Source organism: Myotis nattereri (genome assembly GCF_964212035.1).
Source record: "Myotis nattereri genome assembly, chromosome: 3".
NCBI classification, from domain to species: domain Eukaryota; kingdom Metazoa; phylum Chordata; class Mammalia; order Chiroptera; family Vespertilionidae; genus Myotis; species Myotis nattereri.
The window spans coordinates 113548731-113571410 of record NC_138077.1 but is presented as its reverse complement, the minus strand read 5'-3'; the positions used below and the strand labels follow the sequence as shown (position 1 = coordinate 113571410).

At 41.9% G+C, this 22680-nt stretch overlaps 1 protein-coding gene across 1 annotated transcript in view; it reads left to right on the top strand.

Moving 5' to 3' along the window:
- TRPC1 (transient receptor potential cation channel subfamily C member 1) overlaps nucleotides 1-22680 on the top strand; it is a 190229-nt gene that overhangs the window by 132248 nt on the left and 35301 nt on the right. Inside the window, exons 6-7 of the mRNA XM_081086149.1 lie at nucleotides 1384-1523; nucleotides 3043-3186. Of these exons, the coding sequence (XP_080942275.1) occupies nucleotides 1384-1523; nucleotides 3043-3186 (284 nt within the window). The remainder of the gene's footprint in view (nucleotides 1-1383; nucleotides 1524-3042; nucleotides 3187-22680) is intronic.

Sequence of the window (22680 nt, the reverse complement as noted above, 5' to 3'; positions counted from 1 at the left end):
AAAAGACTAATATACAAATTGTCCCCTCTACTGGGAGTTTGACTGGGAGTTCGACCAAGGTGGAGCTGCCAGGCCAACCGCCCCGGATCAGCTCCCCCACCCCAATTGGGGTTGAAGCCCGCCGGCCAACCTTCCATGTTCCATCCCCCTGGCCGGCCCAGCCCACCCAACCCAGATGAGGGCAGGCCGGCCAGACCCCACCCATGCACAAATTCATACACCAGGCCTCTAATGTCTTATAAAGCCCAAGAGTGTACCTTGGCACACACCTGCGTTAGGAGAGACATTATACACATAGGAGCTGAGGCCTGTTTTTCAGCATGTCTTTTCTTCTTGCTGTGTGTGCCTGCAGGGTCTCTGAGTTCACTCACAGTCAGCCTGGTCCACAGGCAGTTTCCAGTGAGTGGTTATTGTTACAATGTTGAACACGGCTGTCCTTATTTTTCTTAACCTGGTATTTTTTCATAATTGATGATACCATGAGGTTATGTTCCCATGGAGAAAGAGTTCTGACCTGCAGTTAATCCTTTCTCCTCTGGGAGTTTCTACAGGGTTTTGAGGAGAAAAGTAACACTTGGCATCTTAAAAGGATTACTCTAGTTGCTATGTTGAGAATAGATTTTAGGGAGATCAGAATAAAAGAAGGGAAACCAGGGAAGCTATTAAAGTAATTCAAGCAATAGATGACAGTGGCTTGAAATTGAAATGGTAGTGAGAAGGGTTCGATCCTAAGTATATTTTGAAAGTAGAACCAAAAGGTTTTGCTACTATATTGATTGTGTGGTTTAAAAGAAATATGAGTCAAGAATGATTAATTTGGATGGAGCAACTAGAAGCATGGAATTGCCATCCAATGAAATAGGGAGGTCTTCAACTGCAGTGAATTTAGGGTCAGAGATTAAGAGTTCAGTTTGGACATGTAGGACATCCATTTGGAGACAGAGCAGCTAAGTGTCTATACAAGTGGGATTTTAGAGAGGTTTAGAGCTATTGATTATTATATAAATAAAGTTGAGTTTAGAGAGATAAATTTGAAAGTCTGACACATGTTATTGAAAGCCATTAGACTAGATTTGGATGAGGTCACTGTAGCAGTGAGTATGAATAGAGAAAGGAACTAGAACTGAGCCTTTGGGATGTCTGTGTGTGTGTGTGATCAATTTATTTGTTTTCTTCTGCTTGTTTGACTTTACTCCCTCTCTGGGAAAGATATTATTATATGAAACTTAAGATTATTTTCTTTCAAATTTTGAGAGGGTTTTTTTTTTATTTCTTCTTAATGAGGCTACAGCTGATGCAAATGTTATTTAATACTTTGAGCCTAAAAGTATTTTTCCATGAAAGTAAGAGAGCGTTATTTGATTTTTTTTCTTTCTTTTTTAGGGATGATTTGGTCAGACATTAAAAGACTCTGGTATGAAGGGTTAGAAGACTTTTTAGAAGAATCTCGTAATCAACTCAGTTTCGTCATGAATTCCCTTTATTTGGCAACCTTTGCCCTGAAAGTGGTTGCTCACAACAAGGTGACTATTAACTATGTCAATTGGAGACACAAGTGAAATTTATTTAGGAGAAACCTGAGATATTTAGCTACCTAAGTCTGAGTTCCATTGGCTCAAATCTGTATCTGATGTGTTTTCATTTTAAAGCTATCCCGTGCAAGGGAATAGTGCGCATTGCTTCCTTCCTCTCCAGTAGTTTAACGATCTTAATTACCTGTGAATGTTGGTTATCTATTAAATGCCAGGCACCATGGTTTAATACTTGCTTTATACTTATCTCATTTTATCCTCACAGGGACTCTTTGAGACTCTTTGTCCGTATCCCCTTTTTTCCAATAAGGAAAATGAAGCTCAGAAGTATTAAGTAACTTATCCAAGTCCACACAGTAAGGAACCAAGCAAGACTGGATTTAAATCCAGGTCTGTCTAGGCATTTTCTTTCTACCAAATGCTGATTCCTTATATCTGAGCTAGGTTTATGTACCTCATTAACCTTTATATACTTAAAATGAAAACACAAAGTTACTTCAATTAATTAGCATTAGATATCTTTATATCTGCCAGAGATAAAAAGTTTATCTGAATGAAATTAATTATATAGTGTTTTACACATTCCAATGTTAACTGTCTTTGTTTAAAGAGTTTAGATTCTGAGGAGTCACATTTAAAGAACTAAATGATACAGGATTTTCTGTTTTCTGGGTTTTTTTATGTGTGGGTTTTTGTTTTTATACTAACTTATAAACTATACAAGGTGAACTGGTTATCTAACATCATTTTACTTTATTAAAAACTCTGTTCTTTTAAGTAATTAGTAGTAAGAATATGTTAAATATGGTCAGTGACCAGAATTTTGAGATTACTAAAAAATAAAAATTGGTTATACATAGATATACAGTTCAATAAAGAGTTGAGGGTCATTGTTTTATTAGACTGGTCTCTTTAGCTCTAGAAGTGGGATGCCCAAATCATATATTAATCAAGCATTTTAAACAGTTTGAAATGAAAAGGGATGGATGCTGTTAATAATTATGCCAGGAAAACTGGTACATAATCTGACTATCCCAGGTGGTTGGAGCATGTGGCCACTTTATGTCTAGGTAACAAAGCACTCCTTTGCATATAAAAAGGAGAACTTCTATGGCTTATTCTAGAACCCTAATTCAAGGGACAAGGTTAATTTAATAGGATAGGTAATAATTTGACATGTAAACGTATTTAAAATTTGTGTTGTGGAATTTAAGAAAAACTAGTAAACATTTATTCATAAAAAGTTTAATAACAGTTTTTAAAACTTTAATTTCTTAAAACCTAGCAATTTCTGGGAAAGCCTTATATAGAATAGTGATATTGCCTCATCTGTGTAGAAATATTTTATTGTTAAAACAATCTTATTTCTATTAAAAGAAGAGAAATTTATAAAACATAGTGACCTCCCACAAGGAAACATAATTAAAATGTTTTTTTTTTCAATAATTGGAATAAGTTTTTATTTTACTAAATTGAGAGAGCTATTTACCTTTGGCTTTTTCTTCCTTAGTTTCATGACTTTGCTGATCGGAAAGACTGGGATGCATTTCATCCTACACTGGTGGCAGAAGGGCTGTTTGCATTTGCAAATGTTCTGAGTTATCTTCGGCTCTTTTTCATGTATACAACAAGTTCTATCTTGGGTCCATTACAGGTAAGTAATTAAAATTTCATATATATAATTTTTTTATTGCAGCCATTCCCACCCCGGGCAAGCCCCCATCGCCCCAGTGTTTGTGTCCATTGTTATGCTAATATGCATGCATACAAGTTCTTTGTTTGCTCTCTAATCCCCCCTTCCCCTGCCATTTGTCTCTGGATCTATTCTTCTTCATCAAATTATGTTGATCATTATATCCCACATATGAGTGAGATCATGATTTATCTTTCTCCTACTGGCTTATTTTATTTAGCATAATGCTCTCCACTTCCATCCATGCTGTTGCAAATGGTATAAGTTCCTTCTTTTTTATAGTAGCGTAGTATTCCATTGTGTAGATGTGCCACAGTCTTTTAATCCATTCATCTGCTGATGTGCACTTAGGTCAGTGATGGTGAACCTTTTGAGCTCGGCGTGTTAGCATTTTGAAAAACCCTAACTTAACTCTTGTGCCGTGTCACATATAGAAATTTTTTGATATTTGCAACCATAGTAAAACAAAGACTTATATTTTTGATATTTATTTTATATATTTATATATTTAAATGCCATTTAACAAAGAGAAATCAACCAAAAAAATGAGTTCGCGTGTCAGAGGTTCGCCATCAATGACTTAGGTTGTTTCCAAATCTTAGCTATTGTAAATTGTGCTGCTATGAACATAGGGGTACATATATCCTTTCTGATTGGTGTTTCTGATTTCTTGGGATATAGTCCTAGAAGTGGGATTACTGGGTCAAATGGGAGTTCCATTTTTAACTTTTTGAGGAAACTCCATACTGTTTTCCACAGTGGCTGCACCAGTCTGCATTCCCACCAGCAATGCACAAGGGTTCCTTTTTCTCCACATCCTCGCCAACACTTTTCGTTTGTTGATTTGTTGATGATTAAAATTTCTTAAAGCCCTAATCAGTTTGGCTCAGTGGATAGAGTATCGGCCTGCAGACTCAAAGGTCCCAGGTTCGATTCTGGTCAAGGGCACATACCTTGGTTGCGGGCACATCCCCAGTGGGAGTGTGCAGGAGGCAGCTGATCGATGTTTCTCTCTCATCGATGTTTCTAACTCTCTATCCCTCTCCCTTCCTCTCTGCAAAAAATCAATAAAATATATTTAAAAAAATGAAATAAAATTTCTTAAAGAATACTTATTAGATGTCATTATTAACATCTTTCTACTTGCCCACTAGAACATTGTTCTCTCATAATGTTAAAGCTAACCTTTGCTTTTGAAAATAACAATTGAAAAGACGGTTTGTTAATCTACTTTGCTTCTGGTTGAATGATAATCCTTTGCTTTCAGGTATTCAGTCTTTACTAAATTGTGGTCCATTGTGCCTCTCTCCCCAGTCCATAGACATAGGTGTCTTTTAAATAGAGTTATTCTTCAGACATTAGACGAATATAAAAATCTGCTTCTTAAAATGAATCTCACATTTAAAAATTTTATTTAAATATATTTTTATTGATTTCAGAGAGTAAAGGAAAGAGAGAGATAGAAACATCAATGATGAGAAAGAATCATTTATCAGCTGTCTCCTGCAAACCCCCGCTACTGGGGAGAAGCCCACAACCCAGGCATGTGCCCTGACTGGGAATCCAACCATGACCTCCTGGTTCAGAAGTCAATGCTCAACCAATAAACCATGCCAGCTGGGCTCATATTTAAAGTTTTAAGTGATAAATATAAGGTGTTGTATAAACAGTTTATACTACAAGATTTTGAAAATATGTAAGCTAAATTTTAAAAAATACTCTTTAACTCTTTAATAAATATTAAATGCAATAAGTTGGAAAATAGCATAAAACCTAACAATTTTTGAGAAAACCTCATATAGAATAGTGGTATTGCCTCACCTAATTTTTTAGACCTAAAAAATTTAATAGATTCCATGTAGTCCAACTTTATATGTTACAGTATTTTATAGTTAAGAAATAGTGATTTTGAGATGGACTAAATCTAAGTGTCTTTACACTAAAGGAAGGACTCATAATTGGTTGACTTTACCCACAGATTTTAGTAGCTGATTATTTTTAAAAGGTGGGATCAATTATGCTAGGTAATTGGCCCTACATATACTCTATCAGCGGTTCTCAACCTGTGGGTCTCGAACAATGAAAATACATCCTGCATATCAGATATTTACATTACAATTCATAACAGTAGCAGAATTACAGTTATGAAGTAGCAACAAAATAATTTTATGGTTTGGGGTCACCACAACATGAGGAACTGTATTAAAGGGTCGTGGCATTAGGAAGGTTGAGAACCACTGCCCAAGTTATCTTATAAGCCTGAAAATCTGAGCAATATTTATTTTCCCTTGAGAAATCAAAATTTACTAACAATTTAGATTCTCTTTTAGATTTTTAGGGGAGATATTTTAAATAAAAGGCATAATTACCTTCTCCAAAGATATGAATATAAAATATGGAGGGGAAACCTGAATTGACTTGGTTGTGCTCTTGTCCTGCAACAGAGTTTCCTGAAGTGTTGTTACAGGCCCCTCTCACAGACACCAGAGAAGTGTTAATCGGACAGCCCCTGAGCCAGAGGGAGAGGGCTGTCCCCACTTGATTCTTGTCATGCTCATAGGAATGAATTCAAACGAGTGAATCCAGATAATAATTGTGTTGTGTTAATGTGAATTTATTAAAAAATTAAAACATGCACATTTATTAAGCAAGGCAAGCAAATCTCTACATCTGGCTTATGAAGCCCAGATGGGCTTACAGCTAATCTGAAGTCGGGTGGGAGATTTCTGCCTTATATACCTTCTTGTCAATAATTTTTTTTAAAAAAATTATCTGCTAGTTATCCTGATACAGATTAACTCTGAAGGTCTCCCCTTTTCTTTGTTATGTCTTTTCTACAATTTATGAGAAGCACTTGGCAATTAAATCCCTAGACCTCTGGCTTTTCTGTTTAAACAGTTGGGATGAGATAAAACTGTACTTCCCACTCCTCCCTGCTGTTTTAACAGCTCCAGGATGATTTGCACTAACTAGTCTCTGGTTAAGGAGAAGTTGAATTAAGATTCCTTGTCCTCTTTTCCCTTTCCTTCCATATCTTCTGCATTCTTTTGTGAGAAGTTTTAACCCTTTGTTCATTTTTTTAATTAAATCTTTATTGTTCAGATTATTGCATTTGTTCCTCTTTTTTCCCCCCCATAACTCCCCTCCTCCCAGTTCCTGCCCCACCCTCCGCCCTCACTCCCCACCCACTGTCCTCATCCATAGGTGCACGATTTTTGTCCAGTCTCTTCCCGCATCTCCCACACCCCTTTCCCCGACCAAGAATAGTTAGTCCATTCCCTATCTATGTCCCTAATTCTTTTTTTTTAAATATATTTTATTGATTTTTTACAGAGAGGAAGGGAGAGAGATAGAGAGTTAGAAACATCGATGAGAGAGAAACATCGATCAGCTGCCTCCTGCACACCTCCTACTGGGGATGTGCCCGCAACCCAGGTACATGCCCTTGACCGGAATCGAACCTGAGACCTTTCAGTCCGCAGGCCGACGCTCTATGCACTGAGCCAAACCGGTTTTGGCCTATGTCCCTAATTCTATTATGATCACCAGATTATTTATTCACTTGATTCTTAGATTCACTTGTTGATAGATGCATGTTTATTGTTCATAATTTGTATCTTTACCTTTTTCTTCTTCCTCTTCTTAAAGGATACCTTTCAGCATTTCATATAATACTGGTTTGGTGGTGATGAACTCCTTTAGCTTTTCCTTATCTGTGAAGCTCTTTATCTGACCTTCAGTTCTGAATGATAGCTTTGCTGGATAAAGTAATCTTGGTTGTAGGTTCTTGCTATTCATCACTTTGAATATTTCTTGCCACTCCCTTCTGGCCTCAATAGTTTCTGTTGAGAAATCAGCTGACAGTTGTATGGGTATTCCCTTGTAGGTAACTGAGTTTCTTTCTCTTGCTGCTTTTAAGATTCTCTCCTTGTCTTTTGCTCTTGGCATTTTAATTATGATGTGTCTTGGTGTGGTCCTCTTTGGATTCCTTTTGTTTGGGGTTCTCTGCGCTTCCTGGACCTGTAAGTCTATTTCTTTCACCAGGTGGGGGAAGTTTTCTGTCATGATTTCTTCAAATATGTTTTCAATATCTTGCTCTCTCTCGTTTTCTGGCATCCCTATAATTCTGATGTTGGTACGCTTGAAGCTGTCCCAGAGGCTCCTTACACTATCTTCGTATTTTCGGATTCTTTTTTCATTTTGCTTTTCCAGTTGGGTGTTTTTTGCTTCTTCGCATTTCGAATCTTTGACTTGATTCTTGCGCTCCTCTGGTCTGCTGTTGGGTGTCTGTATAATATTCTTTATTTCAGTCAGTGTATGCTTAATTTCTAGTTGGTTCTTTATCACAACATCGAGGGTCTCATTAGATTTCTTGAGGATCTCACTACATTTATCGGTGGCTTCTAGACAGTTCTTGAGAGACCTTAAAAGTGTGGTTCTGAACTCAATATCCTCCATTGACAGTTTTGTCCTGTTTCTTTGTCTCCGCATTTTTTATGCTTTCTTGGTGCACCCCCTAGTGGTCTTTGTGCGCAGTCTTGTTGTAGTTAAGTCTTGATTGTTGTCAGCAATACTGGGGGTGATTTGACCTCCAGGCTAACTGGCTATGAGAGTCAGCTGTGTCTGCAGTGGGAGAGCTTCTGTGCTGGATCTCTAGGGCGGTGCTAATCTAGCGTTTGCCTGAGGCTATCCGGCAAATGGCTCTGTGCAGGGCTTGGGCAGGGCGGGTCCCCAGGGATCTACAGGGTGGGCGGAGCAAGCAGTTATGGCTGCTCTCAGTTCCGTCCCTAGGGGCTCTGCCTCACGGAGTCCTAGCAACCGCTGCAAACCTCGGAGAGAGAGCTGCCTTCGAGTTCCGACCGAAGCCAGACAGTCCTGCTTCTCCCATTTGAGTCTGGGTCCGTAGAGACTCCCCGGATCTGGAGCTCAGAGTCTGAAACTCCCTCCCGATTGAAAACAACAACCGCACCCTCCACCGCCAGCCCGCTCCGCGCGCACTCCACACCTTAGTATTTTACTTCAGCACTGCGCCTCCTCTGAGTCTGGGTATGATATTCTCTTTCCTCCTAGTTGTAGAATTTCCACTCAGCCAGCCTTCCTGTGGTTCTGGATGATGTCCGTTCCTTCTTTTAGTTGTTTTTTGAAGTGGTTGTTCGAGGCAGCAATCTCCAGCATTAACCTATGCCGCCATCTTGGTTTCTCCAACCCTTTGTTCTGACAAGCAGCCTGCAAAGTTTTTTGGCTTTGTTTTATTTTCCTGAATCAGTTTCTCTATTCCACTTGTCCCAGAATTTTTCTAGCTTTCCATTGTTCTATAACAGTGTGACACCTTAAGCAAGTCCTAACTGAAATAATGTTGGGACACACTGCATTAATTAACTTCTTTTGAGAATTCACAGTTCACATTATCACATTAAAACCTGTGAGAAAGTACAGAAACTTATTTAACATTATTCAAACTCTTATTACTTAGGTTTGTTTAATGCCATACCCATCTTTCATGAAATGTGTTCAGGTCTGTTTTCCACCAAAATATCGTATGTGAAACATTGGTTTAGAGACCATCTCTTATTTTGATTTAATCTTGCCACTAATATCTTTTATGAATGTTTTAATCAAGAGTCAACAGTACTTTTACGTTTATGTTGATTTTTTTAAGCTAAAAACTAGTGGTATCACTAAGTTTACATACTAGAAATTTCTACAAAGAATTGAAAAAGAGAAAGTATATTAATACTTCTTACTGAATTATCTATTTGTATTTCTTAAAACTATTGACTCAAGTCTTCCTGATTTAGTCTCTTCCCAAAAGAACTATAGATGTATATACAAAAACTGCATTTGTCATTTCAGTTGTTATGTGTGCTTTTATCTTCCAGCAGAATAATTTATGGGGTTTTAATAGCCATAGAACTTATCAATAATTTAAGTCAGGCCAACAAATATTTACTGTCTTTCTATTTTTTAAAAATTTCTGCAGGTTAATAATAATATATGCTTAAATATTATTATTTAGTTCAGCAAACAATTTTTTTAAAATTACCTTTATTAAAGTGTAATTTGTATAGAATAAAGTATACCCATCTTAACTGTATAGTTTGATAAGTTTTGCAAATGTATAAACTTGTTTAATCACCACCATAATCAAGATACAGAACATCTGTATTCCTCCAAAAAGTTTCTTGATGCCCTTTTTCCATTTAGTATTTCCCCCACACTTGTCCCAGGCAACCATAGATTATATGCGTGTGATTGTCTAGTATAGATCTCAGAACTGAATGATGTTTAAGTATAAGTAGAATTAATATTGTCTTACTGTTAGGGTCCCTGAAGGAGGAATGCACGAGGCCAAAGTAGTAAGGGATTATAAATTTATTAGGTTATCTGGATACCAAATGGGCTGAGTACCCAAATGGTGCCAACACCTAAAGATGGGGAGTCAGAGGTTTTTAAAGGACTCTAGGTGGGCTTTTTCTGGGTGGAGAATTCTCTTTGCAGGTCTGGATCCTGGGAAAGTCTGGAAGGGAGAGTTAATGGTCTTAGCAAGTGGAATGTGGTCTAAGCAAGTGGAATGTCCATTGTGAAGTGGCCTAAAGGTCAATTTCCCAGGGGAGGGAGTATTGATTCAATTATTTGATCAGACCTAATATTCCAGCCTTTTTTTATGGAATAGGGATGAAGGTCATATCTTCCATAATTACTTCCTGCTGAGAGGGGGCATTGAGATCATAGGAGGATGGATTTGATTGTCAGCGACTGGAACACAGTATAGATTCCTCAGGGTTGGAGCAAGGGGTTGGAGCAGCCTGATTTCTCTGAAAGACTGGCTGGTGAAGGCTCAAAAGTGGTCCTGTTGAGTGACTTGGAAGGTAAAAGCTGGTGCTTCGGCTGCCACAGTATCATTTGTCTGGTTTTGCTTCTTTTCTGGGCCTGAAGCTGAAATACAGCTGAGGTCTAGATGTTATCTTTAGGGAGGAAAAGATCGGGGGTCTAAGTTGCCTGACTAGTTATATGAAAAGGGAGGATAGGTTACCCTGAGGGTGAGGATCTTGTTTTCCCAGTTTTGACCCTTGCTAGGCATCCAGAGCTTTCTTATAGTTCCTGAGACAGGATTTCAAGGTAAGATAGAGCAGTGGTTAAGCCCCATATTGCCAGTTCCAATCCCTGCTGTGATGCTGAGGGTTATGAGGAGAGGGATTATCTGGACTTCCCTTTTGTGTCAGATATGATGAGTTACAGGGACAGGTGAAGACTGATTATTGGAGCCACATCTACATTGGGTGATAGGTAGATAAGAGTACAGGTCCCTATCCAGTTGGTGGGGCAGATGTACATGTTTTCCCCACAGAGGAAGAAAAATCCCTGGTTATGGTGACAAGCTGAAAGGTGTAGGGAGAAGAGGTGGGCTAACGGGTATGAAGTTCCTTTTCCCAGTTCCGTGATCCAAACCAAGAGGGTAGTTGCCATGGTGCTACCATTAAGGGGTGACAGATAAGTGATTGAGATTCTATTGCAGTGAAAGTGGGTGGAATGCTAGAGTGGGTTGTTATCCAAGGGAAAAGCGAAAGGGAAGAAAAGGAGCAGTTGAAGCCTTGGGCCTGGATGGTTGGATAAGAAATAAAATGGCCTGGGTGTAGGAAATAACCATTGGCTTCTGGGGAGACTTGGTAGTCAACCCGTTGGGACCAATGGCCTGTTCCCAGGCCTCTAGCCTCTTGGATTTAAAACTGTCACATTTTTCCTTAGAGATAATATCCTAAGATTTGGGTGATGTTGAATTCAGCTTCTGATAGTAGCAAGACTGTTAAATAAGCCTTTGCAGTTTTGCAGTAAAGACAGTTGTTCTTTGGAAGGGTGAGATACAGAGGTGCTGAGATGAGAGCAGTTTTCAGAGCATTAAAGGGGTGAAAATGCTGGCATTGGGATCTAAAGGTTCAGTGAGGAGTCCCATTGATACACCATAGATGGGATTTCCAAAAGACTAAAGTTGGGAATGCAGATGTAAAAGTACCCAGCGAGCCCAAGAAAGGAGAGTATTTCTTGTCTAGAGGAGGGGACAGTCATGGAGGAGAGTATGTGTTCAGGTAATGGCTCGGCTTTGTGGGGTGAGAGTGAAACCGAGGTAGGTGACTGTGGTTTGGGACAACTGGGCTTTATGAGGGTATGCACGGTAGCCCTGGTGGGGCACTGAGGTAGAACAAGAAAAGAGTGGATAAAGCGGGTGTCTAGTAAGATGCAGTGTAGAGGTGAGGTGGCTAATGGCTGTGAGATTAATCCAACAACCCCCATAATAGAGACTGAGGAAGGGATAAGGGCCCCCAGCAAATTCAGGGAGGGCAGAATAAGTGGCCTTGGTGTCAATGAAAAAGGAGATCGGCTTACCTGCCACCACAATTGTTACCCAAGGTTCTGTCCTGGTGATGTAAGTCTGAGGAACCTTGTCAGGACCTGGGCAGCTTCAGTCTTTGGTGGCCAGTCCCAGGAGGTCTGGGAGCTCCAAACCGGATCCAGAGGGTGACCTTGCTGGACTGGCCAAGGTCCGACCAGGAGGGGCCAGACTACAGTCTGATTTCCAGTGGCCTTCCCTTCCGCACCTTATGCAGAGCCCAGGCAGGGGTCTCGGGTTAGGGCAGGACTTGGTCCAGTGTCCTTCCTTGTTGCATTTGAAGCATGGGCCCAGAGAAGGCTTAGTCCTTAGACTTATGCTTGGTTGGAGGACCAGCGCTTTGTTTGGGGTTTGTGAGAGTGGTGGCTAGGAGCTGAAAGGCCTTCTCCTGGGCCTCAGCCTTGGCCTGATCTTGCTTTTGTTTTGGATTTAGGTCACCTCGTCTCTTATTAAAGATCTTAAAGGCTAGGTTAACGAGGTCTTTCTGAGGGATTTGTGGACCTTTGTCTATTTTTCGAAGTTTGCGACATATGTTGGGGGCTAATTGGGATATAAAATGGGTATTCAGAAGAAGGGTTCCCTCTGGGGAGGTGCCTCTCAGGTGGTAAATTTCTGTAAGGCCTCAGTGAGGTGGAGAGAAAAAGAGCTGAGTTTTGTCAGGGCCCTGAGTGATTTTACTAAGTTTGTCATAGTTGACTGCCTTATGGGCAGCCTTTTTGAGTCTAGCAATGAGACAGGTGATTATGCAGCTACAGAGCTGGCGCCCTGGAGAATTAACCTGATAGTCCCATCTCGGGTCAGTTCTGGGGGACCGTGTCAGCTCCAACTGGGTTGGCCACCGTGTCCTGTCTATGGAGGGCATCTGCATGGTCCTGAGCTGCTAGCCAGACTCGCTCCTTCTCTGGGCTTAGAAAGGAGGACAGGAGGACATACTAGTATATGTAGTGCCAGGTCAGGACATAGGACTGAGTCAGGTACTCAAATTCCTTAGTAAAGGTGGTCGGATCAGTGGAAAAAGACCTGAGATACCGCTCCATCTGTGCAATGTTGGACACAGACAATGGGATGTGTACCCAGACAATACCCTAAGTTCCTGCTATCTCCCTTGGGGGTAGAATGGGAGCAGGAATAGAAGAGGCTGTTGAAGAAGGCGGTCTTTTGGTGGCCTGAGAGCGAGTGTTAGGTGGGAAAAGTCTGTATTGGAGCTCGAATTCTCGGGATTTGGGCTCTCAGGGACTGGGGAGAAGGTGGTTGCTACTTAGGAGGATCTGGGTTTTGGGAATCTACTGCAGGTGAGGGAGGGGCTGCATAAGTGTACGGAGGTTGGTGGTCTGCTGAATCAAAAGTAGATTCAGAGTCAGAAGTGTTAGGGGTATGACGTTTTATGTGAAAGAGTAGGATCTGATGAGTAGAGCAGGACTGACAGAGAGGGTGAAAACGCCTGGACCAATGTGTTAAAGTCAAAACACATGGTCATTTTCAAGCCATTGAAACTTGTTATCTAGTTTATATTGTGGCCAGTGTTACAAAAGCAAATGAGGTGCTTGGGCATGATCTCCCCCGTGAGTGTGCAGAGATAGTGTAGCGTGGTCCACGAAAGAGGAAGTGTGAGTGACAGACCACAAATCCAAATGACTGTTTAGGGCAGGCGTCCCCATTACTAAACAAATCACCACGAGAAATGAGGGGGTGACCCTCCGGACAGGGCATCCCCAATCCAGAAGGACCCAAAGCCTAATGGCCTAGTGCTAGGACTTTCGAGATGAGAGACTCAAAAAGTCAGTGAGAGAGAGAGGGCAGAAGATTCAAGATGAGGGAAATTGTGGAACTTCACTCACCTAGAGAAGATTGGCTAGTGTGGGATGGAGGGTCAGCAATGGAGAAGGAGAGGTTCCGATAAGGCATCCTCCTTGGCTGATTTGGGAGGGCTCATAAGGGAGGGGAAGGTGTGGGTAAGGGGGAAGAGATCAACCAAAGGACTTGTATGCATATATATATAAGCCTAATAGAGGCCGGCAGTCGAGTAGGATTCGAAGGTAAGTTCAGGATGAGTTGCCACTGCCTACTACTCTCTGAGTAGCAAACTCAGGGTGACTGAAGCTGGGGCGATGGCTCCCCTTCCCTGTGGAACCACCTCAGGTTTTGGCACCAAATGTTAGGGTCACTGAAGGAGAAATGCACTAGGCCAAAGTGGTAAGGGATGATAAATTCATTAGGTCATCTGGATACCAGATGGATTGAGCCCCCAAATGGTGCCAGCACCCAAAGATGGGGAGTCAGAGGTTTTTAAAGGACTCTAGACTGGCTTTTTCTGGGTGGAGAATTCTCTGTGCAGGTCTGGATTCTGGGAAAGTCCGGAGGGGAGAGATAATGGTCTTAGCAAGTGGAATGTGGTCTAAGCAAGTGGAATGTCCATTGTGAATTACCTAAATGTCAGTTCCCAGGGGAGGGGGCATCAGTTCAATTATTTGATCGGACCTAACACTTACAAAGCAAATCTTCTCAGCCAGCAGGTCATGTGCCATCTTTAGAGTGTGACTGGTTCTTAGGGTTATAAATTCCTTGCTCCAAATCATTATATCAAGTCTGTATTCAGCAGGAAAAGGGGGAGGGGGGAAGCAGAGAGCAAAAGGCAGAAACCCGGGCCTGCTGTTTTTCTATTTTTATCAAGAGGACAATCATTTTGCAAATACTTCCACTTGTAACTCATTGGCCAGAATTTGTAGCTACAAGAAAGTCTAAGAAAATAAGTACTTTATTTTATTTTATTTTGCACTTCTTCTTTTAAAATTTTTTCTTTTGTTATTGATTAAAATATTACATATGTGTCCTTATCCCCCCCATTGCCCCCCCCACCCCCACTCATGCCCTCATCTCCCTGGTGTCTGTATCCATTGGTTAGGCTTATATGCATGCATACAAGTCCTTTGGTTGATCTCTCCCCCTTACCCCCACCCTCCCCTACCTTCCCTCTGAGGTTTGATGGTCTGATCTATGCTTCTCTGTCTCTGGATCTGTTTTTGTTCATCAGTTTATGTTGTTCATTATATTCCACAAATGAATGAGATCATGTGATATTTATCTTTCTCTGACTGGCTTATTTTGCTTAGCATAATGCGCTCCAGTTCCATCCATGCTGTTGCAAATGGTAAGAATTCCTTCTTTTTTACAGCAGCGTAGTATTCCATTGTGTAGATGTACCACAGTTTTTTAATCCATTCATCTGCTGATGGGCACTTATGCTGTTTTTAAATCTTAGCTATTGTAAATTGTGCTGTTATGAACATAGGGGTACATATATCCTTTCTGATAGATCCTCCCTTCCCCCAACTGGTGGGCGGAGTATGACATAACCTGCAGCCCGGAAATACCTGAGTGACTAACCATGTACCTTTTATGGACTATACATTGGACCACCAATCCACACCTGCCAAATACTCTAACCCCTTGTCCTATATGGACAATGCAGTAAGCCACCAATCAGTGTGCGCCGAGTACACTAAGCCCCCACCCCTTCCCATTCTGCCCCTCAAAAGGCATGCTCACCCCTGCACATGCTGCTGTCCTCCCCTTTCGAGACAGCCCAGCAGGTCCTTCTCCCCTAATAAAGCCTGTAGTCCTGATTTTTGGCCTCTGTCTGATCTTTCATTTTTGGTGCCGAAACCTGGGAGAGGTGAACAGGAGCATGGACGATCCTCGAACCTAGGCCTGAGCTTCTGACTCCTGCTCTGGCTCTGCTCGGTGGTATGGTTCTGAGTTGATTGGCCTGCTCCGGACACCTCTCAAACCCTGCCGCACCAGGACACGTGGGGATCTTGTCACTTCCCTTCCACTGGTAGGCTTCAGGGACTTTCCCAACACTTTCTCTCTTTTTTTCTCTCACTCCCTGTGACCTGGAGGGGCATTAGGGCCTACAGAGTTTCCCGTCTACTCGGCTACACATTTCGTGTGTTCTACGAAAGCCCAGGTACCTGGCTGGGAATTCTCTTTTACTCCATGGGAAAGGTCTTGGGGTGACGACCTTGGAACCTTTTCTCATCTCTCTCTCGCTACAGGTTGGCTGAGGGAAAAGGAGGATGCTCCAGAAATCAGGACTACAGGCTTTATTAGAGGAGAAGGACCTGCTGGGCTGTCTCGCAAGGGGAGGACAGCAGCATGTGCAGGGGTGGGCATGCCTTTTGAGGGGCAGAATGGGAAGGGATGGGGGGCTTAGTGTACTCGGCGCACACTGATTGGTGGCTTACTGCATTGTCCACATAGGACAAGGGCTTAGAGTATTTGGCAGGTGTGGATTGGTGGTCCAATGTATAGTCCATATAAGGTACATGGTTAGTCACTCAGGTTTTTCTGGGCTGCAGGTTACGTCATACTCTGCCCACCAGTTGGGGGAAGGGAGGATCTATCACTTTCTGATTGGTGTTTCTTGTTTCTTGGGATATATTCCAAAAGTGGGATCACTGGGTCAAATGGGAGTTCCATTTTTAGTTTTTTGAGGAAACTCCATACTATTCTCCACAGTGGATGTATTATCCCTCAAGAAATCAAGGTCTTCCCAGCCTGTGTGGCTCAGCCATTGAGCATCAACTAATGAATCAGGACGTCATGGTTCTATTCCCAGTCAGGGCACATGCCTGGGTTGCAAGCTTGATCCCCAGTAGAGGGTGTGCAGGAGGCAGCCCCAATAAATGATTCTCATCATTGATTTTTCTGTCTCTCCCTCTCCCTCCCCCTCTGAAATCAATAAAATATATTTTTTTTAAAAAAAGGTCTGGTTAGTCAGGAACAGGGATAGATATTGAATAGGAACCTATAGAGTCATATTTTCAGACTTTTAAAAAAGATTTAAAATAAACACAGTTGTGGAGAGAAATCAAGATGGCAGCATAGGTAATCACCTATATTTGCTGCCTCTCACAACCACACCAAAATTACAACTAAACGGCAGAACAACTACCACCCAGAACCGCGGGAAAGCTGACTGAGTGGAAATTCTACAACTAGAGAGGTGAAGAAAGCACATTGACACCGGTAAGAGGTGCAGAGGTGTGGAAAGCACACCTGGATGTGCTATTCTTTAAACAGGAGGGAAATACAAGCTCCCGCTTGCCCTGAATTCTATTTTTGGGCGAGACTCTGGGGAACCCAGACACATACGGGGAATAACTGGACTGTCTGACATTGGGACAGGAACGTGAGGACAGCTTACTCTTAGAGGTGCTCGAAGCAATCATTGTTCCTGCAGGGATGTGTGGAGGTGGAGAACCATGGACTTCTGGGAAGCCATTGCTGTTTGCTCTGCCCTGGTGATTCCCAGAGACCCTGCCCCTCCCAATTTACAACCCTACCCAAGCTGTGTGCATCGGCTTTTGCATATGAATGGCCTGTCCTTTCACCTAAAACAAACTGCAGGTGAGTCAGAGAGCCCCAGAGATTCCAAAAGAAGGCCCAATACCTGGTAGCAGCAGCGGCCTTGCATCACAGCTGGGCCTCGTCTGGGCACTTCCAAACTCCATACAAAGAGAAGGAATCTGCAGATGTCTCTGTAGCTCCTGCTGGGCAGCCCCAGACAGTGGGTGACCTTGCATCTCCTTGGAGATGATAACAGATTACAACTCTTCACATACATAAGAGGCACACTCAAGGGGCAGACTCAGTTAGCACCAAAGCCCTACTGAAGCAAGTCCTGCCCAATAAAGGTGTCTCCTATGCAACAGATCTTCCAGTGTAGACATAGTTGGTCACCACAGCCTATTGGCCTGGAGGTCAATTCCTGCAAGTGATACCAACAGCAATCAAGGCTCAACTACAACAAGACTGTGCAAACATCCCACAAAGGGCTGCACCAAGAGTGTCCAACTCAGGTGACTGGGCAGGCTGAGCCATGGGGTCCTATAGGACACCAACCACACAAGGCCACTCTATCAAGTCAAGGAGACTTAGCAGCTACCCAATACATAGAAACAAACACAGGGAAGCAGCCAAAATGCAGAGACAAAGAAACAAGTCACAAATGAAAGAAATGGATGAAAGCAAAATGCTGGATATAGAGTTCAAAACCATGGTTATAAGGTTACTCAAGAATCTTCTAGAAACCTCTGAGAAATTTAGTGAGACCCTCAAGGATATGAAAAAGGACCAATCAGAAATTAAGCATACACTAACTGAAATAAAGGATAATATACAGAGATCCAACAGCAGATGAGAGGATCGCAAGAATCAAGTCAAAGATTTGAAATATGAAGAAGCAAAAAACACCCAACTGGAAAAACAAAAAGCAAAAATCCAAAAATATGAAGATAGTGTAAGGAGCCTCTGGAACAACGTAAAGCATACCAACATCCAAATTATGTGGGTGCCAGAAGAAGAGAGAGAGCAAGATATTGAAAACATATTTGAAGAAATATGGACAGAAAACTTCCCCTACCTGGTGAAAGAAATAGACTTACAAGTCCAGGAAGCACAGAGAACCCCAAACAAAAGGAATCCAAAGAGGAACACAGCAAGACACATCATAATTAAAATGCCACGGGCAAAAGACAAAGAGAATCTTAAAAGCAGCAAGAGAAAAACAGTTACCTACAAGGGAGTACCCATACGACTGTCAGCTGATTTCTCAACAGAAACTATTGAGGCCAGAAGGGAGTGGCAAGAAATATTCAAAGTGATGAATAGCAAGAACCTACAACCAAGATTACTCTACCCAGCAAAGCTATCATTCAGAATTGAAGGTCAGACAAAGAGCTTCACAGACAAGAAAAAGCTAAAGGAGTTCACCACCACCAAACCAGTATTATATGAAATGCTGAAGGGTATTCTATACGAAGAGGAAGAAAAAGGTAAAGATAAAAACTTATGAACAACAAAGTGACAACAAATACATATCTATCAACAAGTGAATCTAAAAGTCAAGTGAATAAATAATCTGAAGAATAGAATAAACTGGTGAATATAATAGAATCAGGGGCATAGAAAGGGAATGGACTGACAATTCTCAGGGGGAAAGGGGGTGGGGGTACAGGAAGATATTGGACAAAAATCTTATAACTATGGACGAGGAAAAGGGGGTGGGCGTGTAAGGGCATGGGGTGGGGTGGGAACCGGGTAAAGAGGAGCTATGGGGGGAAAAAAGAGGAACTATAATAATCTGAACAATAAAGATTTATTTTAAAAAATAAAATAAACACAATTGTTTTCTTTTTGTAAAAAATCTTTATTTTTCTGATTATTACAGATGTCCCTCTTTCCCCCCACATAGCTCCCCTCCACCCGGTTCCCATCCCACCCTAGGCCCTCACCACCGCACTGTCTGCATCCATAGGTACTGCAGACATGCATATAAGATCTTTGTCTAATCTCTTCCCCCAAACACCCCACATCCTCTTTCCCCCAAGAATTGTCAGTCTGCTCCATTTCTATGCCCCTGATTCTAGTACATTCACCAGTTTATTCTGTTCATCAGATTTTTTTTATTCTTGTGATTTTTAGATTCACTTGATAGATATGTATTTGTTGTTACTTTGTTGTTCATAAGTTTTTATCTTTACCTTTTTCTTCCTCTTCGTATAGAATACCCTTCAGCATTTCATATAATACTGGTTTGGTGGTGGTGAACTCCTTTAGCTTTTTCTTGTCTGTGAAGCTCTTTGTCTGACCTTCAATTCTGAATGATAGCTTTGCTGGGTAGAGTAATCTTGGTTGTAGGTTCTTGCTATTCATCACTTTGAATATTTCTTGCCACTCCCTTCTGGCCTCAATAGTTTCTGTTGAGAAATCAGCTGACAGTCGTATGGGTACTCCCTTGTAGGTAACTAACTGTTTTTCTCTTGCTGCTTTTAAGATTCTCTCTTTGTCTTTTGCCCGTGGCATTTTAATTATGATGTGTCTTGCTGTGTTCCTCTTTGGATTCCTTTTGTTTGGGGTTCTCTGCGCTTCCTGGACTTGTAAGTCTATTTCTTTCACCAGGTAGGGGAAGTTTTCTGTCCATATTTCTTCAAATATGTTTTCAATATCTTGCTCTCTCTCTTCTTCTGGCAGCCCCATAATTTGAATGTTGGTACGCTTGAAGTTGTTCCAGAGGCTCCTTATACTCTCTTCATATTTTTGGATTCTTTTTTCTGTTTGCTCTTCTGGTTGGGTGTTTTTTGCTTCCTCGTATTTCAAATCTTTGACTTGATTCTTGGGATCCTCTAGTCTGACTAATCTCTGTATCTTATTCCTTATTTCAGTCAGTATATGCTTAATTTCTGACTGGTCCTTTTCCATTTTTTTGGCATTCTCAGTAAGATCCTTGAAGGTCTCACTAAATTCCTCAGAGGTTTCTAGAAGATTCTTGAGTAACCTTATAACTGTGATTTTGAACTCTATATCCAGTAGTTTGCTTTCTTCCATTTTTTTCATTTGTGACATGTTTCTTTGTCTCTGCATTTTGGCTGCTTCCCTGTGTTTGTTTCTATGTATTGGGTAGCTGCTAAGTCTCCTTGACTTGATAAAGTGGCCTTGTGTAGTAGGTGTCCTATAGGGCCCAGTAACTCAGCCTCCCCACTCACCTGAGGTGGACACTCTTGGTGGACCCTTTTGTGGGCTGTGTGCACAGTCTTGTTGTAGTTGAGCCTTGATTGCTGTTGGTATCACTTGCAGGAATTGACCTCCAGGAGAATTAGCTGTGAGTACCAGCTGTGTCTACAATGGAAGTGCTGCTGTGCAGGAGGCACCCTTATGGGGCAGGATTTGATTCGGTGGGGCTTTGGTGCTAACTGAGTCTGCCCCTTGAGTGTGTCACTTACGTATGTGAAGAGCTGTAATCTGGTGTGGCCTCACAGTGACTACTGGGTACGCTGGCTCTTGGGTCTCCAGGGAGGTGTAAAGTCAGCCACTGCCTGGGGCCACCCAGCAGGTGCTACAGAGAGATCTGCAGATTCCTCCTCTTTGTATTGGGTTTGGAAGTGCCCAGACGAGGCCAGCTGTGAAGCAAGGCAGGCTGGTGCTGGTGCTGGTGCCATTGCTGGCCTTGGGCCTTCTTTTGATAGCTTTGGGACTCCCTGACCCAGCTGCAACTCATTTGATGGGTCTTAGGCTGAGAAAGGACAGGACATTCATATGCAAAAGCCTCTGTGCACAGCTTGGGAGGGGTTGTAAATTGAGCGGGGTCTCAGGGAATCTCCAGGGTGGAGCAAACAGCAATGGCTGCCAGTCACCCCTGCACCGGGGAGGCCCAGCACGGGAACAATGACCTCTGCAAGCACCTCCATCTGGGAGAAAGCTGTCCCACATTCCTGCCCCAGTGCTAGAAAGTCCAGTTTCTCCCCATATGTGTCTGTGTCCCCCAGAGTCTTGCCTGGCACTGGAGCTCAGAGCAAGTGGGAGCTTGTATCTCCCTCCCGATTAAAATATGGCACATCCAGGTGCTAGTCCATTCCATGCCTCCACACCTCCTACCAGTGTTAATGTGCTTTCTTCTTTACTTCTCTAGTTGTAGTACTTCCACTCAGCCAGCTTTCCCATGGTTCTGGATGATAGTTGTTATGTATTTTAGTTCTAATTTTGATGTGGTTGTGGGAGGCAGCAAGTTCAGGTGTTTACCTATTCTGCCATCTTGGTTCCTCTCTTGTTTTCTAATATAGTCTTATTTTTTCCTTTTTATTGAATTTATTGGGGAGACACTGGTTAACCAAGGTATATAGGTTTCAGATGTACATTTCCACAACACATCATCTGTACACTGTATTGTATGTTCACCACCCCTAATCAAGTCTCCATCTGTCACTATCCCCTCTATACCATCCTCCACCTCTCCCACCCCCTCCTCCCAACAATCACCACACTGTTGTCCTTGTCCATGAGTTTTTTCTCTTATTTTTTTCAATCCCTCCACTGCCCCCACCACCCTCCATTCCCCCCCCCTCCCCTAGCCCTGACAACTGTCAGCCTGTCTATGAGTCTGTCTCTATTTCACTTGTTAGTTCATTTTCTTCTTTATATTCCACCATATGAGTGAAATTATATGGCACTTGTCTTTCTCTGACTGGCTTATTTCACTTAGCATAATGCTCTCCAAGTCTATCCATGCTATCACAAAGGGTAAGATTTCCTTCTTTTATATGGCTGAGTAGTATTCCATTGTGTGAATGTACCACAGCTTTTTTGGTCATTTAAAAAAAAATTATTGTTGACAGTATTACAGATGTCCCCCATTTTAACCCACTTTGCCCTTCTCCACCCAATCCCCACTTCACCCCAGGCCTTCTATTGTCTGTGTCCATGGGTTATACATATATGTATATATATGTTCTTTGGTTAGTCTCTTTCTGTCCTCTCCTCCGCCCCACTCCACTTTGAGATCTGTCATTCTGTTTCGTGTACCCATATCTCTGGACCTGTTTTGCTTGTCAGTTTATTGTGTTCATTAGATTCCATATGTAACTGAGATCATGTCATATTTGTCTTTCTCTGACTGGTTTATTTAGCTTAGCATAATTATCTCCAGGTCCATCCATGCTGTTGCAAAGAGTAACAGCTTCTTTGTTACAGATGCATAGTATTCCATTGTGTAAATGTACTATGTCTGTTTTATCCACTCATCTACTGATGGACACTAAGGTTGCTTCCAGATCTTGGCTATTATAAATAACACTGCAATAAACACAGGGTGCATATAATCTTTCAAATTAGTGTTTTGGATTTCTTTGTATGAATTCCCAGAGGTGGAATTGCTGGGTCATAAGGCAGTTCCATTTTTAAGTTTTTGAAGTAATTCCATACTGCTTTTCATACTGGTTGTACCAGTTGCATTCCCACCAACAGTGCACCAGGGTTCCCTTTCTCCATTTCCTTGCCAACACTTGTTGTTTGTTGTTTATTGATGATAGCCATTCTGATAGGTGTGGGGTGATATCTCATTGTGGATTTAATTTGCACTTCTCTAATGATTAGTGATGTTGAGCATATTTTCATGTATCTATTGGCCATCTGTTTGTCCTCTTTGGAGAAGTATCTATTCAGGTCCTTTGCCCATTTTTTAATTGGATTGTATTTTGGCGTTTGTGTTTTTGTCACTTTTTGGTGTTGAGTTC